The sequence below is a fragment of the Cuculus canorus genome, chromosome 6 (genome assembly GCF_017976375.1).
Source record: "Cuculus canorus isolate bCucCan1 chromosome 6, bCucCan1.pri, whole genome shotgun sequence".
Lineage (NCBI taxonomy): Eukaryota > Metazoa > Chordata > Aves > Cuculiformes > Cuculidae > Cuculus > Cuculus canorus.
The window spans coordinates 17,529,612-17,551,612 of record NC_071406.1 but is presented as its reverse complement, the minus strand read 5'-3'; the positions used below and the strand labels follow the sequence as shown (position 1 = coordinate 17,551,612).

Sequence of the window (22,001 nt, the reverse complement as noted above, 5' to 3'; positions counted from 1 at the left end):
ATGCTTGCTGAGGTGCACGGCGAGCCCCAGGACTCTGGCTCTTTTAGGAGGATGTGCTGTGTCTGCATCCGGAAGGTGAGTGGAAGAGCAAAAGGTGCCATTGTTGTAAGTGGATTTACTGGCAGGTAGAGGAGAAAAGCAAAAAAAAAAAAAAAAAAAACCCTTTAGCCTTTGCTTCCTTTGTTCATAACATCCTTTTGTATCTGCTGCGTTGGTTGCGGCCAGGAGGTGTCCTCTGTGCACTCCCGGAGCAGGGCTCTTGGCGACTCTTGGAGCTTTGCCGCAGGGTGGCTCCTGCTGTCTTTTTCCCAGAGACTTTGAGCACAGAGAAACAACTATTTGAGTGATTTCTCCTCCTTCCCTCACAAACTGCTCATGTCCCTGCTGCAACTTCCTAAGGTGCCTGCAAGAAATGCAAAGAAGAAGGGCGTATTCTGGGGGATTGAAGTGGCTGAAACACTCAGGTGGCATGGCTGGGAACTTGGAAAAGAAATGATCAAACATCTGATCTTGAAAAACGTTCATGAGAAAACCCAGAAGCTGAGCTACAGGTGTGTGGGAAGTTTCTTTCTCTTTCATACTACTCAGTCTCTTACTGCATCTTCATCTCTCCTGCTGTATGAGACACATTAGCACCTTTCCTCAGATCCATCTGACCCCTCTCCCCTTTGGCTGTGTGCAGGAGACAGGATATGCACACTTACATAGCAGGACAGAAACCTACTCATTCAGACATAAGCCCTTATTCCTGACAAGAGCATTTTAAATTAAATACCTTTTTTTTTTTTTATAATTCTGTTTCGCTGATACTTCTGTCTGTGAGGCATTTCCAGTCTAGTGAGATTTGAATTGTGGATGTACGCCAGCCAGTCACTAGTGTGTCCTAAAACCATTGCTCCCAGGCGTCCCGCTGGATTTTGAGCCACTCTAGCTCTCCCTGTGACCCTCCCTGCTCTGAAACTCAAATGTTTTCGCCCAGTGTGTTTTGCTCATGCTGCATGGCCTGGGAATGTAAAACATTGTTCAAAGAAGGGGTGGGAGCTGGGAATGGGTTTTCAGGGCACTCGGGTTCTGCTTCTGTTTCTGCTGATTTGCTACCAGTGTACCCTTGGGGTTGGTTGTGTAAAGTGCTTCTAATTGTGGAATCTGGAGGTTTTCATTCTTTATTCTGTTTTCTGCTGTCTAACTTAACAACAGCTGTATGCACTCAGACAAATCTCTTGTTTTCCTTTCATTATCTAGATGTCCTTCCACGCGATTCTTCTTCACTGTTTTTCCACAGCCGATCACTCTGAGCCCTGGTATGTCCTTAACACTCCCCATCGTTTTCCGGCCCACTGAAAAGGTAACGTGGCAACACCAAAACTACTCTCAGTTCTCTGGCTGGTTTCCAGAGGGACAGTATGGTTCTGCCTCTTTTGTCCTTTGTGATTTGCTTTCATTTGAATGAATTGGTCCTTAGAGAAGGTTCTAGCATAAAAAGATGGGCCAGCATGACCTTCCTGCTTTCCCCATGTTTTCATCACCTGAGGGAACCCTAACTCTTGACTTCTCTGAGAATTTGCCAGTAGTCAGGAAAAGGATCCTCGCAAAGAGTGTTCCCAATTTTTTGCATTCTGCTTCTGGCAATGAAATCAGTAAGATTGATATTGGTACCAAGATAAAGTGCTTGAACTGGTTTGATTCCAGGGACCCTCAGCTGACTGGTTTTAGTGCAGAACCTTGGGTTGAGGGACACTCTGCTCTGTTACAGGAGGCCTCAAAGCCTGTGCATTGAAGGGCTACTGATTTACTATAAGGGATATGTCAATACGTCTCTTCTTTTGGGTGGGGTGGGTTTATTTAAGCTTTATTTTTAACAGCAATCATTCTTTTTACCCTTTCCTTGATTTTCAGCTTGTTCCTTGTGTCTCTCTTGGCTTTGAGCACTTTTCTCTGGCTGTTGACCACAGCTATATGTCTTTGATGTGTATCTCAGTCCTAGCTGTAGAGCAGGATCATTGGGCAGATTCCAAGTCCCTGCTCTCTTAGTATCATGGTTTTCTGATGACTGTTCAGTGTTCCCTTTATGAAATAAGCTGCTGGCCTTGCTCCATTCTCAGCAAATAGTTTGTCTGCATGACATCAATGGCTGGATCAGGAGGCTTCCTTTCTTAGAGACAGCAAGGCCTGTGTGTACTGCAGTGCCTAAGGTCTCTCCCTGCCTGTATAAGAGGTGTTCAGGAGAGGCAATGACTAGGGAGCATGGAAGACATGCATCTTTCAATTCCTTCTATCCTACCTGGTTAGCAGACGTCCTGGGGCTGTTTGTACACAGTGCTGTCAACACTGCATCTTTAAGTTGTGTGTAATCCACTTAGGCTCTAGCTGACAAAGCACTTAAAGGTTAATATTTCTGTGCTTGTGGAGCTTGGGGAGAGTTTGTACATGCTGCAGTTAAGCTGAAATGGGAACTTGAAAACACTGAAAGATATCCATCTGCGTCAAAACAAATCGGGTGAAAAGAACATGGTCTTCAACTGACCTCTCTGAGGGTGTTTGTGTTCCATGACAGAGTGAGGAGTATGCTCAAGTACCTTACTCACTGCCTGCAGTTTCTGAGCTCTTCATATGCTCTCTGTCCTGCTCAGAGACCTCCCCCCCCCCCCCCCCCCTCCCCCCTCCCCGGTGCCTATGTTGCTGATGTTTTTTTTCCTAATCCTCTCACAGAGGTGAAGGCAATGGGTGTTCATGGGTGGAGCTGCAGCACCTGTGAGGTGGAGCTGGTCTAACTGCTGTCTTCCCTTGTTTTTCTGTGCAGAAGGAGTATGAAGACAGCATCTGCTTTAAGAAAGCTGAGGGTGAATTCTCTGTCACCCTGCGTGCTACACTTCCACACTCCTGTCTGTCCTTGCCAGCTGCTGTCCAGTTGCCCATCTGTGCTGTCCACAATGTCACAGAGACAACCTTCCTTGTACGCAACACTGGGTGAGTGACGTGGCTGGGCAGGCCTTCATTCTGTTGTTTCAGGTATTTTGCCTTCTTCTTGGACTCTGCAATGAACACATCCCATTTCAGTCGTTATTAGAACTGCTTGCTGCCTTAACAAGTGGCAGAGCTCTGCCTCCTCTGAAGTCACAGCAGAAAGGGCAGCAGAAGTGGTAGTGCAGGTCCAGATCTCACTGTGGGTGCAATTTAGCATCTCACATCTGTCTGTTTTCAGCATATGCTGAGAACCATTCATGCACAGGAAATTGCTGGGGACAAGCATGATGTCCCACTGACAAGATCGCACACCCACGGGAGAGGCCTGGGCTTCTAGCTAATCAAAGGCAGCCTGCCTAGGGTGGACAGGGAGAGATGAGCTACCAGATGGAAATATTTTAGTCTTTCTGTGAGTTGATCTCTCTTTCCTCAGTACAGGAGTACCGTAGGGCTGGCAGTGGAATTGCTGGTGCTCAAGCTGACCTCTTTGGTTCGGAGGCAGGCAACACAGAAGTTAGAGAGTCTCAACAGTGACTTAGGTTCATGAAGGTGCCCAAAGCAGTGACAGTATTCTGTGTCTTGGACTCATAAGTTAGGAGCAAATTATTCTCTGAGTTACCAAGGACTTATTTTAATACATGAAGGACTGTAATTCAGTCTGTATTGTAGAAAGGAGTGCAGAGAAGAAGCTCCCAGGCAGAACGGAGGTGTACTTCCAAATGTTTATAGGGAGAGCAAAATAACCTTTATTAGTTGGAAAAAGGCCTGTGCTCCCCGAAGCAGCCAGCTGATGCGGTAGGAGAGTGGAAAGGACACAGGGCACATGTACCTTAAGCAGAGCAAGGTACTAGCCAGAAAGTATTTTGAAACTATCTCCCCTTAGAGAAATCATTTGTGCTGACTGAGGAGTTCAAGGTGATGGAGAATATCGATGGGAAGTAACATGCAACTTGGAATCCATAAAATATAAAAAGCTGATGGTATGTCATGTTCTTTGCACAAATCAAACAAGCAGAGGGAGTTCTGCAAAGCTGAATGAGGCATTGAGAAAACAGCTCAGTCCTCTTTTCTTACCTGGGCATATAACAGAAGAACAAATGCTCATTTGCAATTAAGTAGCAGCAAAATTAGATACAGAAAGAGCAAATACTTCATTCTGGAGCTGATTTGTGTGCTGTGACATGATGAAACTGAGAAATTTCATGGCCATTAGTAAAGTTCTTAGCTGTAATAGCTAAGATTCATTAAACTGTGAACATAGCACTTGCAGAGACTAGAGACAAATTTCTTCCCAGCATCACACATTTGGCCAGATGCATTAGGGATTCTGCCATTCAGCGCTAGTTACTTCATATCCTGACTGAATGACCCATTGGGAAAGGTCCATCCTACATGTGATCGCACAGGCAGCAAAGAGTGCATTCATCACTTCAAACTTATCTCCATTTCTAGTGATCTTGTCACTGCGTTTGCCTGGGAGACACCAAGCCCTTTCTACATGATTCCTGACTGGGGCACGCTGAACCCAGGTGCTGAGTGTAGAGTCAAGGTGGGCTTCCAGCCCAAGGTGGCTGCCGTGTATGATGTGGTAGCAACGTGCTGGTTTGGAGATGAGGAGAAACAAAATAGGACTATCCAGCTAAAAGCCCAGGGTGAGTCTGTCTTGCATTTAACACTGAAAGAAATGTGTATCATCCCTAACTGTAGAGTAGCATTCCACAGTAAGGACATGCCACAGTTGGCTCAAGCCACTGATGAGCAAGTGATGCCCGTGGTTTGAAAGTGGCTTGTGAAGTTCTCCAATATACTGTTGTCAGTTTGGAACTGTGATCTGAAGAAACAGTAGAGACAGTAGGGTCCAACATGCCCTGTGGTGTTGTTTGGCCAAACTGACATTGCTAGACCCTGCTTAAGTTGACAGAAGGGAAGAAATTAGAGGAGTTCATTGGCACAATGCAAAAGCCTCTAGAAACTCCTATTCTTGTCTGCACTCAAGTTTCTCCTGTCTGTCCCTGCTAGACAGAGAGCCAGAGGGGAATCTCTCAAGCTTTCTGGATGCCAGCTAGAAGCAGCAATGGTTTCATTAGCAAGTCCTTGCCTGAACTGCCTTATAAGGCCACTGACAAACAAAAGTTGTGATTTTAAGTAAATTAGGTTGGAAGGGAGCTTGTTTGGTTCAAAGCTAGGCCAACTTTAAAGGTAGATCCAACTTCACATTTACCTGAGGTTGTCCAGGGTCTTGTCCAGTTGAGTGTAGAGTATCTAAGGAGGGTGATTCCACCTCTCTTTCTTAACCCAGTTTATTATTCCCTTTAACAGCCAAATATCCCTACCTGCGAGTGAGTGTGACAGAAGAAGAGTATGAAGATGCACAGCCTGGGAAGTTTCAGGATGTGCTGTGCTTTGGATCAGTGTCAGTGGGGACAACTGTGGAGAAGTGTGTAGAAATCTTCAACATGTCTGTGGTATGTGGAAAAGCAGACTACTTTGTGTGAGAAGCTGTCATGCTAGCATGTTTCCTCAGGTTATGTGGTCTTGCATATATTTCTTAATGCTCTGGAAGTGACTCAAGTGGGACCGTGAACTAAAACAGAGCTAATGAGCCTTCCGCTACCAACCAAACCATTCACACTTGCCTTCCAGCTACAATGCTAGAAACTTGTCCATTTGCAGCATAATATAGCAGTTGCTGCCTGCTTCCCACTGCGCTTAGTCTGGATCAGGCAGTCTTTGACATCCCGCAGCTCTCATGCTCACTCTTGACAGGCCAGTCAATCCTGGACGGCAGTTGTGGCAGTCTCAAATTGACATTCCTGTGTCCCAGACAGCTGATGGATCTTCTGCTGTCCTCAGTGGACTGCAACCCAGTGAATTGCTCTCAAAGTCAAGCAGGCTGCATTTGAGCACCTTATTCTCTGTGCCAGCTCAGCCCATCCCAGCCCTATTAAAAGATGGATGCATTCAGAGACTGCTAACGTGAATCACAGCAGTGCTGACTCCTCCATAGGCTCTGCAACTTGGGACTGGGAAAGACATACTCTTAAGAATATCTCATAAGAGTAACTTATTATTCACACTGCAATAGTGCTCAGCATCCCCAGGCAAGGATTGGGACCTTCTTTAAGGGCGTGAGGAAAGCATCAGAGCATCAATCTTGTTTTCTGTGAAAAGAAAATCCCCAGACAAGGTGGAACTGCGGATGGAGGGAAGTTACTTGCCTGCCTCTACTAACCCAGTAGCAGCAGTCACTTAGGCTTCTTAGGCACCTGGAGACACCTTGAAACATCTTTCCCTCTACCAGGAGGGACACTCCAACCTCAGAGATCACCAGGAGATTTTGCTGCAGCCTGCTGACTCCCGAGCTCATAGTGGGAGCTTGCTGCCACCAGTGCTCCAAAAGTGCAGAGTTGCAGAGATTTGCAGTGGGCTGGGCTGCAGTAGCCTTGGTGTTCTTGGTGGTGTTCTGCTCTGTTGAAAACTGCAGTTCTTCACTGTCTAGTGTCCTGCATTCAGAGCCATCCTGGCTCTTGCTGGCTCCTCTGTTAACCTATTTCTTTTTTGCTTGTAGGTAGATGCACCATGTAGGATTGAAAGAGTAAAAGACACACCACTTCAAGATCAAATTTTCTTCTGTGATCAGTTGCATGCTGTTGTCCCTGCTAAAGGGAAGCTGGTCTTGTGTATACGATTTCAGCCACAGAGAGCAGGAGAGCACAGTACTGACTATTTCACTATCACGTCTGCTGGAGGCCTCCTGCAGACTGTCCTGAAGGTGGTTGGCTCATGTAAAGGTAACAGACTGAAAGCCTTCCCCATTTCTCCCTGTCTTCTTAGCACTGTAGTGGAAGGGCTAGTGCTCGGGGAATGACTGGAGACTGTCACAGCCCTCAGTCATAGACTTACCTTCTGCTGGGATCCAGGCTGTCCCTGGTGCACCATTTGGGGCTTATACTTCTTTGAGATATATGTGAGCCTTTTGGAAGTGATATCCAGCTGTTTGCTAGGACTGGTGGGTTTGCTGATGAGTTGAATCTTGTTTGGGAAGATTATTTAAGTGCAGCAGTGGCTTGTGACATGTTGACTGAAACAACTATGACAAGTCCAGAATCTGTCCTGCATGTTGTTGTGTTAGGTCCTTTGGTGTCCCTACACCAGCACTTTGTGGACTTTGACTGGATCAATATTGGGGAAAGTTTGATGCAGATATTGAAAATCAGCAACACCTCAGATGTCTCGGCCTATTACCAGTTTGATATTGATAGCAGAGGGAGCGTCTTCTCCTTGGATCGCCCCTGTGGAGTCTTGGAGGGTACAACAACACTAGAGCTAAAGGTGACATTTCGACCTACTCACCCCATCAGCTATCATCGCAGAGTGGTGTGCCTTGTCCACCATCAGGTATGAGAAGCAAAGGGTGTGGTAGCTCAAAGGGATCTTCCAATGTAACCCACTGGGGCTGCTCTCTCACACTTGGCAACCCCTGGAAATATCTTCCCACAGCATTTCCATTGATAACTGTCCTGGGCTTTTGCTGAGCAGAATCCCCATGATGCAGGTTCCCATCAGCAACAGAGGGGCGATGTGGACAGACAGTCAGGAATGCCTGCTGGCGGGATGAGGTGCATCCTCAGTGGATCCTGTCGTTTAGGTCTCTGAGTGAAATTTAGCTTCACAGCTCTGCACTGAGTACATTCAACTTTCTGCCAGTTCCAAGAATTTTTTTTTTTTGGCAACATAAAGTAACTGGCAATCCAAAACTGCAGGTGCTAAACCTTTCCCAGGCATGTTGTTGGGACTGAAGGACTCTCAAAGCAATCACAGAAGGGCAATTTATTTCTCATAATTCTTTCTGGTGTTTTCCCAGGAACCCATGTATGTGGACTTTTTTGGTACCTGCCATTCAGACACAGTTAAGCCAGCCATCCTCCAGGCAAGACACCTCTCCTGGTACCGAACCAACATGGTGAGAGGACTGACCTTCTATCCCCCTGATATCCTGAGTGTGATGCTGAAGGATGGGAAGTTGCAGATGGATGAAAAAGGAGCCCTCATGCTGCCCCTTGAGGTATGAGCTGCCTTTCCTGGAATCTAAGGTTCCTGTGATGTTCTCTGCAGATATTTGACTTCTGTTGCATGGACCAGACAGATCTAGGTGGACTTGCAGGTGCCAGAGACTGACTTGTGCAGTTTCTCTGCTCTTAATGTTCCCAGCCCACACCAACTTTGTCTTCATCAGGTGGGTCTTACCCAAAATCAGCCACGAAGCCTCTTCCTGGCTTTAACTAAGTCACAGAGTCCTCTTTGCTTCATGTAGTTTCAGGCTGAGGGCTGGCTTACAAACAGGAGCCTCCTTGGATCATGGACTTTGAGCTGTCCTGGGAACTGTTACTGAAGTGCATCTTGCATGCTCTCTTGCTTGTGAAGGCAATCAGGACAGTGGTGTCTAATGTCTTCCAGAGGCACACTTCCTCTGCTCACACTGAGATGTTTCTATCCTGTAGATCCCTCAGAATGAGCCTCCCAAGGAATACTTTGAAGCCAATTCTATGACTGAATATTTCTACGATGGTGTAAGCAGTGACCTGGCCTTGTTTCCCCCTCATGTCAGCATCAGCCCCAGCGAGTATGATTTTGGTCACGTGCTGCTGCACAAGGTAGAACCATTTCCTCTCTGCGTGACCAACCACACCAAAGGAACAATCACTGTTGCCTGGACTCCAAGTCGCAACAGTGCCTTCCGAGTGAGACCTGAAATCTGTGATATCCCACCTTTGAAGTCTTCAGCCTTCCGTGTCCTTTTCTATCCCACTCAACTCAACAGTCTCTATGCAGCAGAGCTGGAAAGTTTTGCCTTCTACAAGGTTAGTAAGAGTTACGAGGACCAGTTTCCAGAGGAGGCCTGGCAAGAGGTTGCAGGCTTTTGAGGGAGCTGAAATTCAAATTGAAAATTTTGAGTTTTGCAAACTGACGTCTTTACTGATTTCTTTGGCCACTGTTTTGATACCCCGGTGAGTTAATATTTCTCCTTCACCTGTGTCCTGAGAATGATAAATCAGCAAAGCTGTGGCTCATGCATATAGACAGACTTGCTCTTACCTCCAGTGAATGTGAGGTAGAGTACACCTCACTGAAGGAGGAATTATTGTGAATTACTGCACTATTAGTGTAGATGGGAGCCTGCACAAGGATGGTTGTCATGCCCTGAGTGATGGGCAGCAACTTGTTTTTTGTGTCTGGCTCTCCACAAGTAAAGCTGCTGAGGGCACTGTATGCCATTGTAGCCTTTCCCCACATCCGATGTGGGGTTCATGCCACACAAGGCTGCAATTGCAGGAATTTTAGTACCTGCTAGGGGAGAACGATCTATGTTACATTGTTGATTAGTCTTCCTGCATTTTTTTCCCTCTAAGCCAGTGTGGAGGATATCTGGGAGTAACCTTAGAGTCGGGAGCTTATTAGGCTCCGGTAAAGGATATATAATTATTAAACGCTAACTTAAGCATCTGCAAATATCTCAAACTGCACTAGAAATCTGTATACCTGTCTTCCCTAAGGCAACTTTTGTAGTATCACAGAATAGCTTGGATACCTCATTCTGCTTGAAAGCTATTCAGTGGTCTTATGGGCTGGAAAAGTGGCTATTTAGAAAAGCAGCAGTCATGTTGCTTATCTGGCACTAGTCACTACTTCTTCCCTGAAAAAATTGTTTCCTCCACTCCAGAGATATCATTGAGACAAACTGCTGTTTGTGATGGAAAATGCACTTGAAGGCACCTTACCACACTTCCTTCCTGCATGGACTCTGGTCTTTTCCTTGCATGCCTACAGGTGCTGAGACATTACAGCAACATTGAAGAGGGTGCCACCATCTGTCCATCCTGGTGCCTGACTGTGAGGGTGAGAGCGCACACGTTTGAAGTGGAACGGGAGCACTTCATCCCACAGTACATCCTGGATGTCCCCAAGGTGTGTAACAGCTTGATGTTTGGATCTTTGAGGAGATGCTCAGTGTTTACCTCTGAAGTCTTTGCTTTGTCTCCTATTGCACTATCCTGAGATGTGGCCTAAGGTGGTTTCTGATGGTGTGGAGACTCCTGCTTTGGTACAGAGGTGCTCTTTCTCCTGCATTAGCTTCCCAGCCAGTATGTCAAGTTGCACTGAACATTTCGTTAGCTTTGAGAGAAAAGCTGTTGAGATATCCTTCCTTTCTGTTTAAGTGGATGTGGCACCGGCAAGGGTGCTTAGTCCCCCCTCAGGAACCTCAGACACTCTGCATGCACTTAGACAAATGGAGGGCAGCATGCTGAATCCACCATTATGGAAGAGGAGTGGTTGCAAGGTAGCGTGGATATTTCCCTGACTGTCTGTGCTCTTTCTATAGCTCAAGAAAGTGTTGTACCTATGAGGTAAGGTGAGATCTGACCCTAGGAAGCAAGAATTCTCCTGAGAACCTCTTAGAAAATCTTCTTAGCAAGTTCAGGACACTTAGCATATATCAGATATGCATGAACTGGAGCAAATTCCAGCCTGCTGGAATTCTTAATCCAGGAGGTCACTATTCATACAGAGACTGCAGGTCCCAGAGAGCAGCTTGCTTATTGGATAAACAGAAAGCATTGCATAAGTAAAGTAGCTTCATTGGTCCCATGAGTCTCTGAAAGCTTAGGGCCACTGTGGGAAGGTAAAAGACCACACTTCATATACTCTTGGGTGATTTCCTTTCTTTCCTTGAAGAGATGCAGTTACAGAGTTCTCCATAGTCTTGGGACAATGCTTGTTTGAGTCTGGAATTCAACACAGCAAGCACTTTTTCTTTAAGCTTTTTTCTAACCCAGTGGGAACAACCTTTCTTGATTGTCTCCACCAGGCTTTTCCTCCTGTGTATCCTAACACTGATACCTGCTGCAGTATGCTGCTCTCAAACACAGGCACCTCATTGATTACCTTCAGTGTGGACAAAGCTGCTTGTCGCTCTGTTTTGGTCAAGCCCTGCTCAGGACACATCATTCCAGGAGGTCACCAGATTTTCTTTCTCTCCACTCACCCAGTCAACACGGTCTCACAGCAGCATGTCCTGCCTTTGCAGCTGAACTCTTGTCCAGGATACACTAAGGTAGGGAGAGGGAAGTAGAAGATGGTGGGAAAGTTTTGTTCACTTGTAGTCTTCCCTTGGCACAGTGACTTGCACTGTGACCCCCATTGTATCTCCTAATGGTTAGTTTGGATTTTTCCCTTTGGAAAAAGAAATTAAATAACATTTTCAACATTTAAGATGGGGCCAACATTGCAGATAGAAGATGCTTGTGGTGCCAGACATCCTGTACCCCTCTTTCTCTTGTGTTTCCATCTCATGGAATATACCATACTATGCTCAAGGTCCTCCTTGACAGCACAACCTAGAGTCCTTCCCTTTCTTCTTCAGGCCCAGTTTGTTCTTGCTTCTCTCATGGAAGGAGCAACATCTTTGCAAAGTCCTTCCAGAAGTAGCTAAGAATTCTAGCTAATATCTGCTACTTTTCCCTTAATTTGACAGGAGATTGCTCTCCAGAGTTGTGGGGAGTCCTTCGTCTTGCTCTTAGAAGGTGATGGAAAACTGTACTTCAAGCCCATCTATATAGGGACCTCCACTACACGAATGTATACCATAAAAAACTGCACAAGACTACCCATGGTTTTCACATGGAAGATCCATCAGTCTGACAGCAAGATCCTGTCTGTCAGCCCCACTGCAGGGATCCTCCAGCCCTATGAAGCCATGGTAAGTTCAAGTTCTACCAAACTTGTGTTTTGCTCTCTACAATATGTCTGTGGAGTGTTTAGAGCAGAAATGTCAGGGCTGCCAGTCATTTGGTCATTAATGCTAAAGCTGGAGAATACCAGTCAGTGTCATAGCTTGGTTTACCAGTCAGCATCTGCAGTCATGCTGTTTCCTGCAGTGTGGATTTGCCCAAACATGATCACATCCTCCTTGACTACAGGACTAAATGGGTCTTAAACAGGCACCAAACAATGATACCTGGATGAAATCTGGAAATAACATAGCAGCAACTTTGTTGTGCACCAAGAGATTTTAATAGATGGAGGACAAATGGGAGAACAAGAGAGTTTATGAAGATGTTCTGCTGCTCTTCCACCTATAAATTCAGGTGCTAAACTTCTACTGTATTCTCTGAGTGCTCTTTGAGAGTACTGAGGACCTGCACATCTCCACAGCCTGGCTTTGAGTATCTGAATGTGCCTTGCCTAGATGATCCTTTGACACAGGCAGAGATGGTCAAGGACTGAAGTGACAGTGTCTCCAGAGGTGTCTGTAGAGGATTAGGTTGCCTGTAAAGGAGGAAGGGGCTGTGCATTGAATGCAACCATTGTGGTGTATAGGCTTGGCTCTGGTCTGGAGGTCCTGTGAGTGCTTTCCTTCTCTCTTGCAATTTCAGGCTCAGGCATGGACTTTTACTCCTGATAAGGAGACCAAGTATCTACTGCGAGCTACGGTCTTTGTGGGGAGGGTGAACCCAGACCCTGTGTCTCCCAAAAGAGTCCATTATGCCTTACGAATTATTGGAGAGGGAGCACTGGGCACCATCAAGGTAAGGAACTGGGACCCACTGGATAGTAGGAGGGGTACTAGGGTGGGATGGGGGTCTTCGGCATCTCCTTTTTGCACAAACTGTACTGGAGACAACCAATAAGAATTTACAGCAAAATTCCCAGACATTGCTTCAGTGGAGATGACAGAGCTGATTCTTGCAGCCTAATGGCAACGGCATAATGTCAGTCCTGCCAGTTCAATAGTGACCTTCCTGAATCCTCTGAGATCACTCTCAACTCCTCTGTTCCAGACTGAACTGCGCAAGCCATTTGGCTCCTTGGGCCTCCCAGCTCTCTCCTCTCACTCTGTCTGCTTTCCTTCACCATTTGTTCTGGTTTTTAAGTGTAGCAGACCTAACTGTTAAAGTGGTGCAACCAGCACATATCCACCTGGCTTCTCTCCTATTACCTGCAGATCTCTGTGGCCACCTTCATTTTCAGGCAGGTTTCCTAAGGAACCAGAGCTAAAGCTAATACTTTGTTAGTCATTGTCCAGTGTCAATCATGTTGGACAGGTGGGTAGAAATGTATTAAAGGTATTTAGTGACTGTTAATTGCATGAGAGTAGATGACTTGCCAAAAGAGAAGGATGCTTTTAGAGCAGTCATGGAGAGACTGGCAGCCTTGTCCCTGGTGCCCCTGGCCAGCTAGTGAGCTCACAGCCCCCAGTGTGTTGCATGCTACCCAGCGGGCAGCCCAAATAACTGTAGGAGAGAGTCTTTGGAGGAGGGACTGAGCTCTTTGCAATGCTGTTCCAGCATCTCCCAAGGCATGACAGGTCCCACACAAAGCAAGGAGCACTTTGCACTGCACTGTGTGTGCCAAGGGGTCAGCACTTCTTGAGATAAGTGGTGGCTACACTTAACTGTTATGCTCAACATGTAACAGCGAGCATTCCATGGCGGGTTGAATTCCAGGCACAAAAGGAGCACCTGGACCTTGGAAATGTTCTGGTTGGTGACCTGCAAAGCTGCAGTGTTGTACTGCTAAATGATGGGATTTGTTCTCTGAAGTATATCCTCAGTGTGGAACAACTGATCACTGGGCCTTGTGACCCTGAAGAGGTCAACAGCGATCCAGTAGGTATGTAAGAGAATTAGCATGGAATGGGCCCCTGGTCTTCCCCTCTTTTCTGCAAAATCATTCTAGCATGAACTCAGAGGCTGGGCTGCTTGCTGACTAGATTGCATTGATTCTCTTAAGTGCCTTGACGTGCCTGTGTTTGATATGATAAAAATATGCTTGAGAAGACACGAGACAATCTCTGTGTGTGGGTATGGCAAAGCAGTTTGTTTTGAGCTGTGCAAGCGGTGGAAACATTTTATTGTCATATTAACTTTGCAAAATCTTTATCTGAAAACATAAGTAGCTTCCTGTTCCCATCACTTAATCAAAAATATCTGTGCTATTCTTCTGCTCAAAGTTTGGTTTTTGTGTGCATATGTGTAAATTCAAGCAAAATCAAAGCAGCAAGGTTGTTTTACTAAGGACAGAAGAAAATTATTACGTTTTCATGCACTAGGAGACTGTTACATCTCAAAGATCCATCTTGAAGCACATATAATTAAGCAGGACAACATAGGAGTCTCTTCTGAGACAATTTCCACTGCATGACCTCCTCTTACAATCTAACGGTAAAGAGGCTACCCAGGCCCTGGGCTGTAAAAAAAAGGTAGCCTGAAGTCAAAGGGAGTTATCCCACTGAACATAGCGCTGGTCAGATGGAAATTATGATCCTGTGTTGGTGCTTTGCAAATGATGCAAAGGTGCTTTTGCATGGAGCCTACTCTCACCCTGTGTATGAGTGTGATTTACATCATCTTATGTGTGTGCTGAAGGAAGAGAGCCCTCAATGACTGAGAAGTGTCTGCTCCTTTGCTTTGGAATTTTGTACAGCTGACTCTTCTATCTTGTGGGAAGAGCATAACCCAGAGCCTGACAATTGAAGTTAACCAATTTGGACCTTAACATAATATGCAGTTTCTTAGCAGAGAAGGAAATTAATCCAAGGAGCTCCTCAGAAGAAATGGCAGAATGGAACTCTTAGCTGCCTTTCTAGAGGACCTCCTTTAGGGAAGTTTTTTTCTCTTTGCCTGCCAGAGGCAGTGTTGGATACTCCCAGTGAGCTGTCTGCACTCATAGCCCGGGAATCCGAACTTAAATACCTGAAGCTGGAGCTAATGATTAGGCATGGGGACGGGCAGTGGCTAGATTGCAGGTGGGTGTGGGGAGCTGTGTGCTGAACACGCATATGGTGTAAGAAAGATCAGCAATGCTAAGAGCTCATGTCACCTCTTTTCTCTTATAGCTTTAGAGCTGGAACACATTAGGGGGACAATCCCTGCAAGGTCAAAAGCTTTTGTCCGAGTAACAGTCATGCCAGCCCGTCGACTGCATTACACCTGGTCAATCAAATACACTATTTGCAACACCACAGGTAAGAGATGGTTATTTGGGAAAAATCATTCCCTCCCAGTCAAGCAGACTGTGTCATAATGGGCTGAGCTGTACAGTTCCCGGTGTATAAGTCCTGCCTGAAGAAATCCTTGTGCTGAGCAATTCACCAGAGCCAGATCCTATGTGCTGTTTTCTTTTTGCTCTATGTTTTGGGCTAGATATGATTGGGTAGGACCTCGGTCCATGGTGCATGACTTTCTATCCCAAGTGTTTCTTTCCCTCCCAAGCTACAGATCTTGTGAGAACAGAAGAGGAGAAGAAGCCTCTCTGCTGCATCATAGCAACAGGCGTCTACCCAACTTTCTGCATCACAGATGCCTGTTCAGCAGGGAGTGCCAGTGGTATCAGCAAGTCACACCTCTGGAGGCTCTTTTCTTTGGACACACTGAATGAATACTTGGAGCAAGACCCGACTCCCGATGAGCTCACCTACAGAGTTCCCACAAGGCACAGGTGAGGCGAGGAGGTGGATCAGAGGATCTTTCAGTCCCTTGCATGAGCCAGAGTGCGCTGTGGCTGTTGGCTCGTTTTACAGCTCACTGCTGCATGCCTCTCTCTTATTCTATTCTAGCCCCTGTAGGTAGTTGCTTGCCTCTGCTTCTCTGCTTATGCTTCCTAGAGAGGAGCCACAGAAACAATAATTTAATTGCAATGGACCTCTAAAATTCTCTGGTCTAACCCCTTGCTCAAAGAAGGAAGAACTAGATCAGGTTGCTCAGGTCCTTGTCCATTTCAGTGCTGAGTATCTCCAAGGGTGAAGAAACCACAGCTTGTCTGGGCACCTGATTCTGGTGTTTGACCACTTAGATGGTCAAACTTTCTTGCCCAGTATCAATAGCAATATCCTGTGTTACCACTTAGGCAGTTGGTTCATAAGCCTGGACCCTGGGCCCTTGCTTCATAAGGCTGGACAAACCAGGTCTCTTACTCGCTTCTTATAAATAATGTGCTCCAGATCTCTCAGCCCTCTTGGTGACCCTGTGCTAGACCTTTTCCAGTCAGTGACTTCCTTGTACTGGAGCTGAAAAGAGGTCTCGTCTAAGCAGGAGTTTAAGCCTCTGTGTATAGCACTCACTCTCATTAAGAGTGTATGAAAAGCAGATATAATCCAACATCCTTCCTTACACCTAATAGGGTCGTCAGCACAGGGTCAGAGAAAAATTGTAAGGAAGAGAGCCAGTATAGAATGACCCTTTCTCCTGTCATGCCCTGCCAACCCTTCCTCCTATCTCAATCTAATCTCTTCTTTATCTCCCGTGACCAGCACATGCTTGACCCCTCCAGTGTACACCCCTCTTCTGCTGGACTTCAACTTTGGGGCTGCCCCAGTAGGCTCAGAGCCTAGCCTTGTGGTGCTGCTGCTGGTGAACACGGGTGTGGTGCCTGTGGAGTGGTAAGTTGTGTTTGCTGGAGCTCAGCCTTCTTTCTGGGGTCTGTCTGGGGATATGGAAATGCTTGCAGGGGCTGTGAGACATTTGCAGATTAATAAGGTAGATTTTGTAGGTGTGGCTTGTGTTGTGGAGCTGTGACTGAGATCTGTTGGTGGGTTGGAGATGGGAAGCAGGTGAGAAATTGTCGACAGACAGTTCTGCAGATCAGACCTGATGAGATGTGGTGTGTCCACCAGCTGTGCTAAGCCAGGCTGGAAAATTGTGTATCCCTGCTGCTGACCAGCTGACTGCTTCCCTAGGGCCTTCTTGTTTCCTTCTGATCAGAAGATGGACATGGAGCACTGGGCAGAGGATGCTGATTTTAGCCCCCATGAGCTGAATCACATGAGAATTCAGGATAACCAGCTCTTCAGTGTTTCCCCAAAGTCAGGGAAACTTCTTCCAGGACAGGAGGAATCAGTCCAGCTCTTACACAGGTGATGTCAGCTCCCTGTACTTCAGGGCCTCATGCAGCATGCCAGGACAGCACATTACACCAGTCCCCTATATTTCCATGTTGGATCCTTTCCCTTCATATGTCCCTTACCTGGTAGAGATTCAGCAAGTAAAATGTCCCTAAGTGTGTCCAGTTTCTGGACCCACAAAGCTTGTCTTCCTCAGGAGTGTGTTGTTAACGTGCTTTAACACTGCAGCACAGGAGGCATTTAGCGCGATGCACTGGGGACATTGCTCTGCCTTGACCTGCCAGTTGGGGAGACAAAAAGGAATCTCCATTTCCTGTGTTGACTATACAGTAATATTCTTTTTTTTGTCGTCAACTGTAGCTGCTGGCCTTTGTGTGCCTGTAGAGGGTACAAAGATAGCTGAACACCTCCCCTTTCACAGCAGACCTGATCTGAGAAGTACTGGCATTTCAGATGGCATTGGCCTAGAAACTTGGGTCCCTAAATTGGCCTATGACTAAAACCAACATTGCATCACTCATTCCCACCCAAACACAACTGTTCACCTCCCTTTCTCAGTGGCCCTTACGCAACAGTAACTCTTTAGCTGGGAAGTGAATTGTCTCTAATATACTGTGTGACCTTGATTCTATCACCCTGGGCACAAGGTTGGTTTCTAACATTTTCCTCTCTCTCCTCTTGCACTGCTAGACATGATTTCATTGGCACCAATCACCTCCCTGTCCTGCTGAAGGTTTCCTATGGTCGTGAGATTCTGGTAAGGTAGCAGGTGTCTCTTGCTTCTGTTTGTACAACAGCAGCAGGCAGGAACCGAGCCAGAAGAGGTTTTGCCCAGAAGCTGCATGACATGTGGCCTTCCCCTGAAGTCTGCACTGGCCTGGCAATAACACAGGGCCAAGCAGAGATCTAAAACCAACATCCTGACAAACACATGGTTCCAGCGCAGTGTTACATGGCAGTGCACTGGCTAAATGGCCCTTGGATGTAGCATCTGCTGGTTTCCCCAGCAAGGGAATTTTAAAAATTGTTATTATTAAACTCTTTATTTTATTGGTGGGTTTAGTGCAGAGTTGCTTTCTCCTCCAAGGCCGCTCCAAGTTCAAAACAGCCCTCCTGGGTTTTACAGTCCCTGCATACTTTCTGCACTCAAGTATATCTCATGGACAGGATTTCTGTGCTTCCTTCCCTGCATTTCATCTGCCTCACAGTGAATTCTTCCATGCAGTGATCCTGGAGTTCAGCTTTGCAGCCCATCTGACTTTTCTTCCATGCAGCTTTCCTGAATCTCTCCATCTCATCAACTTTCTGAGCTCTTCAAAATCCCCCGGAATGTGCTTTTCTCCAAAAGTACCACCTGACCTGGCTGCAGCCTGAGGACCCACTTGCAGGCAAAGGGTTGGCATAGCATCCTCCGGCTCTAGAGGAGGCTATGCCTCTATGCCTATGCAGAGTCAGCTGCTTCCCCAGGCCCAGAAAGTACTCCCTGCATTCCCGATTGGCTGTTCCTGCTGCAGACCTGATGTTTTTGTCCACCTGCTTATTTCTCTTTGCCAATGGTGGAGAAGCTTGCTACTCATTCTTCCTGCTCTGTTGCTTGCTAAAGCATCCCAGAGCTGATCTGTGTGTTTTCCGTGAGCATTTCCTCAGGCTTGGAACTAATTTCTCTACCACTCTCTCAAACTGTCAGTTAGAGTCAAAGTCACCTTGTGCTCTGCCAGGCACAGCTCATGCCCGGCTGAGCCTTCCTGTCTGTCTCTAAAGTTTCCTATGACACCATTGTGTTCACACATCTCTTTTATTTTTCTTCTCTTTCAGGACTGTTGTCAGCTGAAAATCCAACCCTTTGACCAAGCTGTTCAAACAGTGGCTTAACTGTGCCTTCCCTCAAAGCCCTTGGACAGGCTCCCTGTGCTCTGCCTGCCTGGCACAATCCTGAGAGTGGATGTGAGCGTTTCACCAGCTGGCCAGAGAGGGAATAGGCTTTGGAGCACCAGAAACCTATAGGGCACACATCGTTTCTTGCCACATAGCCAGTGGCTTTGGTGGCTACCAGAGGCTACCACCCTACCTCATCCTGTCACTGCAGAAGGGGCTGAAAAAGCATGGGAGGCCCTGGGAATGATAACAGATCCCTGGGTGCATTGGAGCTCTGGCAATAGGAGCTACAGAGGCTAATCCAGAGACCTGGAGAAGTGCAGGTGGTCACAACCTGCAGGGATCCACAGTGCCAGTACTTAGCTGCTAATATCAGAAAGTAGGAGTAGAAGAGGCTCCTCCTTCTGCAGAGTGGGCTGAACGCAGTGTGCCTTCTTTCCTTTCAGTCATGGTGTGAAGAGCACAGAGCTGACAGCCCTCATGGCAGACATTGCCCTGAGTGTGCTCAAGTACCAGAGCTGAACAGATCCTCACCTGGAATCTGGTGAAACGTGTAGAATATGTACTAACTTTATGGGAAGCAAATGCCATTATGTCACCTCAAAAGTTAGGCTTTGGAAATTTGAGGAAGCAACCATCAGTAGAGGTGGAAATCATCAGGCTGGGGTGTTGCTTGGTCATTCTGCAAATTCCGAATTGCCTGGCTTCAGAGCAGTAATGTTATCCAGCAAGCCAATGAATGCGTGGGTTTTGGGATGTCCAAACTCACCTCTCTGATGGCTCTACCCATGTGTCCAGATTTTGACCTCCCACTCTTCTGCTTCCCCAGCAGTCCGTTTGCTTCATTTTTAGGAGGAGCTCCTTCTCCATTACTCCTTTTCTACTTGGTAGCCAACTTTCAGTCCTGAGGTGCCTGGATGCTCTGAATGACCCAAAATGATTTCCCATGACAGTTTCTTCTGGCTGCAGGATGAAACTTCTGTGGGATTTGTGTGTTACTCACTTCCTTGTGCAGGAGGGAAAGATCTGCTGCCTAATGCTCTCACAGATTGTCCTTTGCCTCATTGCCATAGCCTGTCTGTAAGAGTGCAGCTGTGACCTTGTTCTCAGCTCCAGGATAGTTTGGCCAGGCAGAATCTACAGTGCTCAGCACTTTTAGTAGGAAAAGCCTTGAAGGTGTTGCAGGATGGGGCAGGCTGGTTCCCAGAACTCACTGCAGAAAAGGGCTGGATCCCAGGGAGAATCCTTTAGCATACAGGATCCATAAACAGGGACTGTTTGCACTTCACTTCATGGCTGCTAATTAGGTATTGTGAGATGTCATCACCTGCATCATGTGTTCTCCAGGCAGCTCTCCTCCCTGGGGTATTTGGCATCTCTGTCCTCTCATGCTCTAAGTCATCGCTGTGGGACAGTCTGCACTCTGGAAGGAGAACTGATGGCAGCAGGCCTTCACTTTTCTCTATTTCTTTCACTTTACCTGGTAGTCCTCTAATTGTTACATCCTATGTCTATGGAAACTGATGATAGTTTTTCCTCAGAAATTGTGGTCTGTTGGAATCCAGGTTGGCTTTTTGACTCAAGTAATATATATGGGTATTTCATGCCTAAGGGTAGGTAGAAACCAGGAAGATTCCCGTAGCTTTTTCCCTTCCGGTTTGATAGTGTCAGCCCTTGACCTCCTCCCATTCTGCATTACATCTGTCTTCCTGAGGCCTTCAGGAGCGCCTGTGAGCCCTGAATGTTCATGTAGTGCTTTGAAAAGGTCTTGTGTGAGACTTTGTTAGCATTGCATTTCTAGTCTTATCTCCTTTCTCCCTTTGCTTATGGAGCTAAACTGGAATGGGTTGTTTGGAGGAATCGGCATTCTCTGCTCTTGTTTAAGCAGCTGATACAGTGTCCCCTGTAGATGTCTGTCCAAGGTATCCACCTGCCACTGCAAACGTCCTCTCTATCTTCTGCATATGCACTTGAAAAATATCCATGCTCTAGACTTAGCTAATTGTGAATTGCAGCGACTTAGCTCCCTTTTGCCCATGCAAAGACATTACCAGCTCTGTGACTGCTTTGCAATGTCTGTCTCTACGTAGACAGCTCAGGGGTGCTTCGGGGTGATCCTGCAGGAAATTGTGCATCATGACTCATCTCTAGCCTGACTGCAGTTTTCTCAAAATGCGTAATCCTGTGTCTCTTCCTTCCATGAAACAGCTCTGTAAATCTCTCCGCTTTGCTTAAAGTGTCTGGTGGCTGCTTTGCTAACAGGATACTGTTAATGATTACTTAATTGCTTAAAATTCATCTGGGATCTTCTTACAGCTTTTGGACTCTTAGGCACATTCCTAGAGCAGGGTATCCTCCAGAGTGAGGACATCCAAATGGTCCTTTCCAAGAGGAGGTCTTACTCAGCTAAAATCTTGTCTTTCCAAAGGATTCAGCTGTCACGACTGCACACTCTCCTATGTACCATCCAGACACTTTCATTCACCAAGAATTTCTACTGTGTACTTGCAAGGAGAAGCACTGAGGCTGATACCTGACATAGCAGGGATCCCTTTGAAACAATGCAAACCTTTCAGAGAAGAGCCAACAGTTGAGTAGGCTCCTAATTTATTTCTTAGGACACACTGTTCTGATATTACCAACTTAAATCTGTAACTGTGTTGCCCTCAGCTTGCCAAGTCCTTCATAGTCTTTTTGCAGTTCTTAGTGATAGTTCCAAGGCCCTGTGCAAAAGTGACCATGCTTCTTTTCACTGTAGCTGAACTTCAGTGGTGTGACCTTGGAACAGGATCAGCGGTACCTTCATTTTGCATCCACTAAGCACCTCTTCACACCCATTGCCATTGGGACCTCCCAACCACCCACACAGGTGAGCATCCTGGGGGCAAACCCAGCAGCAGCGGAGGGAAGGAGCTGGTGTTTTGTCCCAAGGACAGGCAGTGTCTGAGGCATTTCCCAAGAAACAGAATGTCCTCCACAGGAAAGCATCTCAGTAGGACTCTGAGACCTGCACTAGGATGAGCCTGAAAATGGCTACTAGGGTGGCAGCAGTGAAAGTGCTTCTCTCCATCGCCAGCTGGATGAAATTTGGCATTCACTCTAGCCAGTATGTGTATGAGGTTCCACTATTCTCTTGCACTGGAAGACTTCACATGAACACTTGTCTAGCTGCTCCAGGCACTCTGGAAACAAATCCTAATTAGTTTTTTAGTAAATTAATTAAACTTCCTTCAATACTTATTCAGCAAAAAGGCAGCTTTGA

The 22,001-nt window shown here is 46.6% G+C and overlaps 1 protein-coding gene across 1 annotated transcript in view; it reads left to right on the top strand.

Moving 5' to 3' along the window:
- Positions 1 to 22,001, top strand: part of CFAP65 (cilia and flagella associated protein 65) — a 32,377-nt gene continuing 10,376 nt past the window's right edge. The window contains exons 1-21 of the mRNA XM_054070038.1: positions 1 to 75; positions 400 to 551; positions 1,243 to 1,345; positions 2,801 to 2,967; positions 4,417 to 4,616; positions 5,284 to 5,429; positions 6,533 to 6,755; positions 7,097 to 7,362; positions 7,829 to 8,029; positions 8,466 to 8,825; positions 9,793 to 9,930; positions 10,832 to 11,077; positions 11,498 to 11,722; positions 12,399 to 12,551; positions 13,470 to 13,635; positions 14,861 to 14,989; positions 15,237 to 15,462; positions 16,274 to 16,402; positions 16,700 to 16,876; positions 17,555 to 17,621; positions 21,498 to 21,608. Coding sequence (XP_053926013.1) covers positions 1 to 75; positions 400 to 551; positions 1,243 to 1,345; positions 2,801 to 2,967; positions 4,417 to 4,616; positions 5,284 to 5,429; positions 6,533 to 6,755; positions 7,097 to 7,362; positions 7,829 to 8,029; positions 8,466 to 8,825; positions 9,793 to 9,930; positions 10,832 to 11,077; positions 11,498 to 11,722; positions 12,399 to 12,551; positions 13,470 to 13,635; positions 14,861 to 14,989; positions 15,237 to 15,462; positions 16,274 to 16,402; positions 16,700 to 16,876; positions 17,555 to 17,621; positions 21,498 to 21,608 — 3,660 coding nt within the window. The remainder of the gene's footprint in view (positions 76 to 399; positions 552 to 1,242; positions 1,346 to 2,800; positions 2,968 to 4,416; positions 4,617 to 5,283; positions 5,430 to 6,532; positions 6,756 to 7,096; positions 7,363 to 7,828; positions 8,030 to 8,465; positions 8,826 to 9,792; positions 9,931 to 10,831; positions 11,078 to 11,497; positions 11,723 to 12,398; positions 12,552 to 13,469; positions 13,636 to 14,860; positions 14,990 to 15,236; positions 15,463 to 16,273; positions 16,403 to 16,699; positions 16,877 to 17,554; positions 17,622 to 21,497; positions 21,609 to 22,001) is intronic.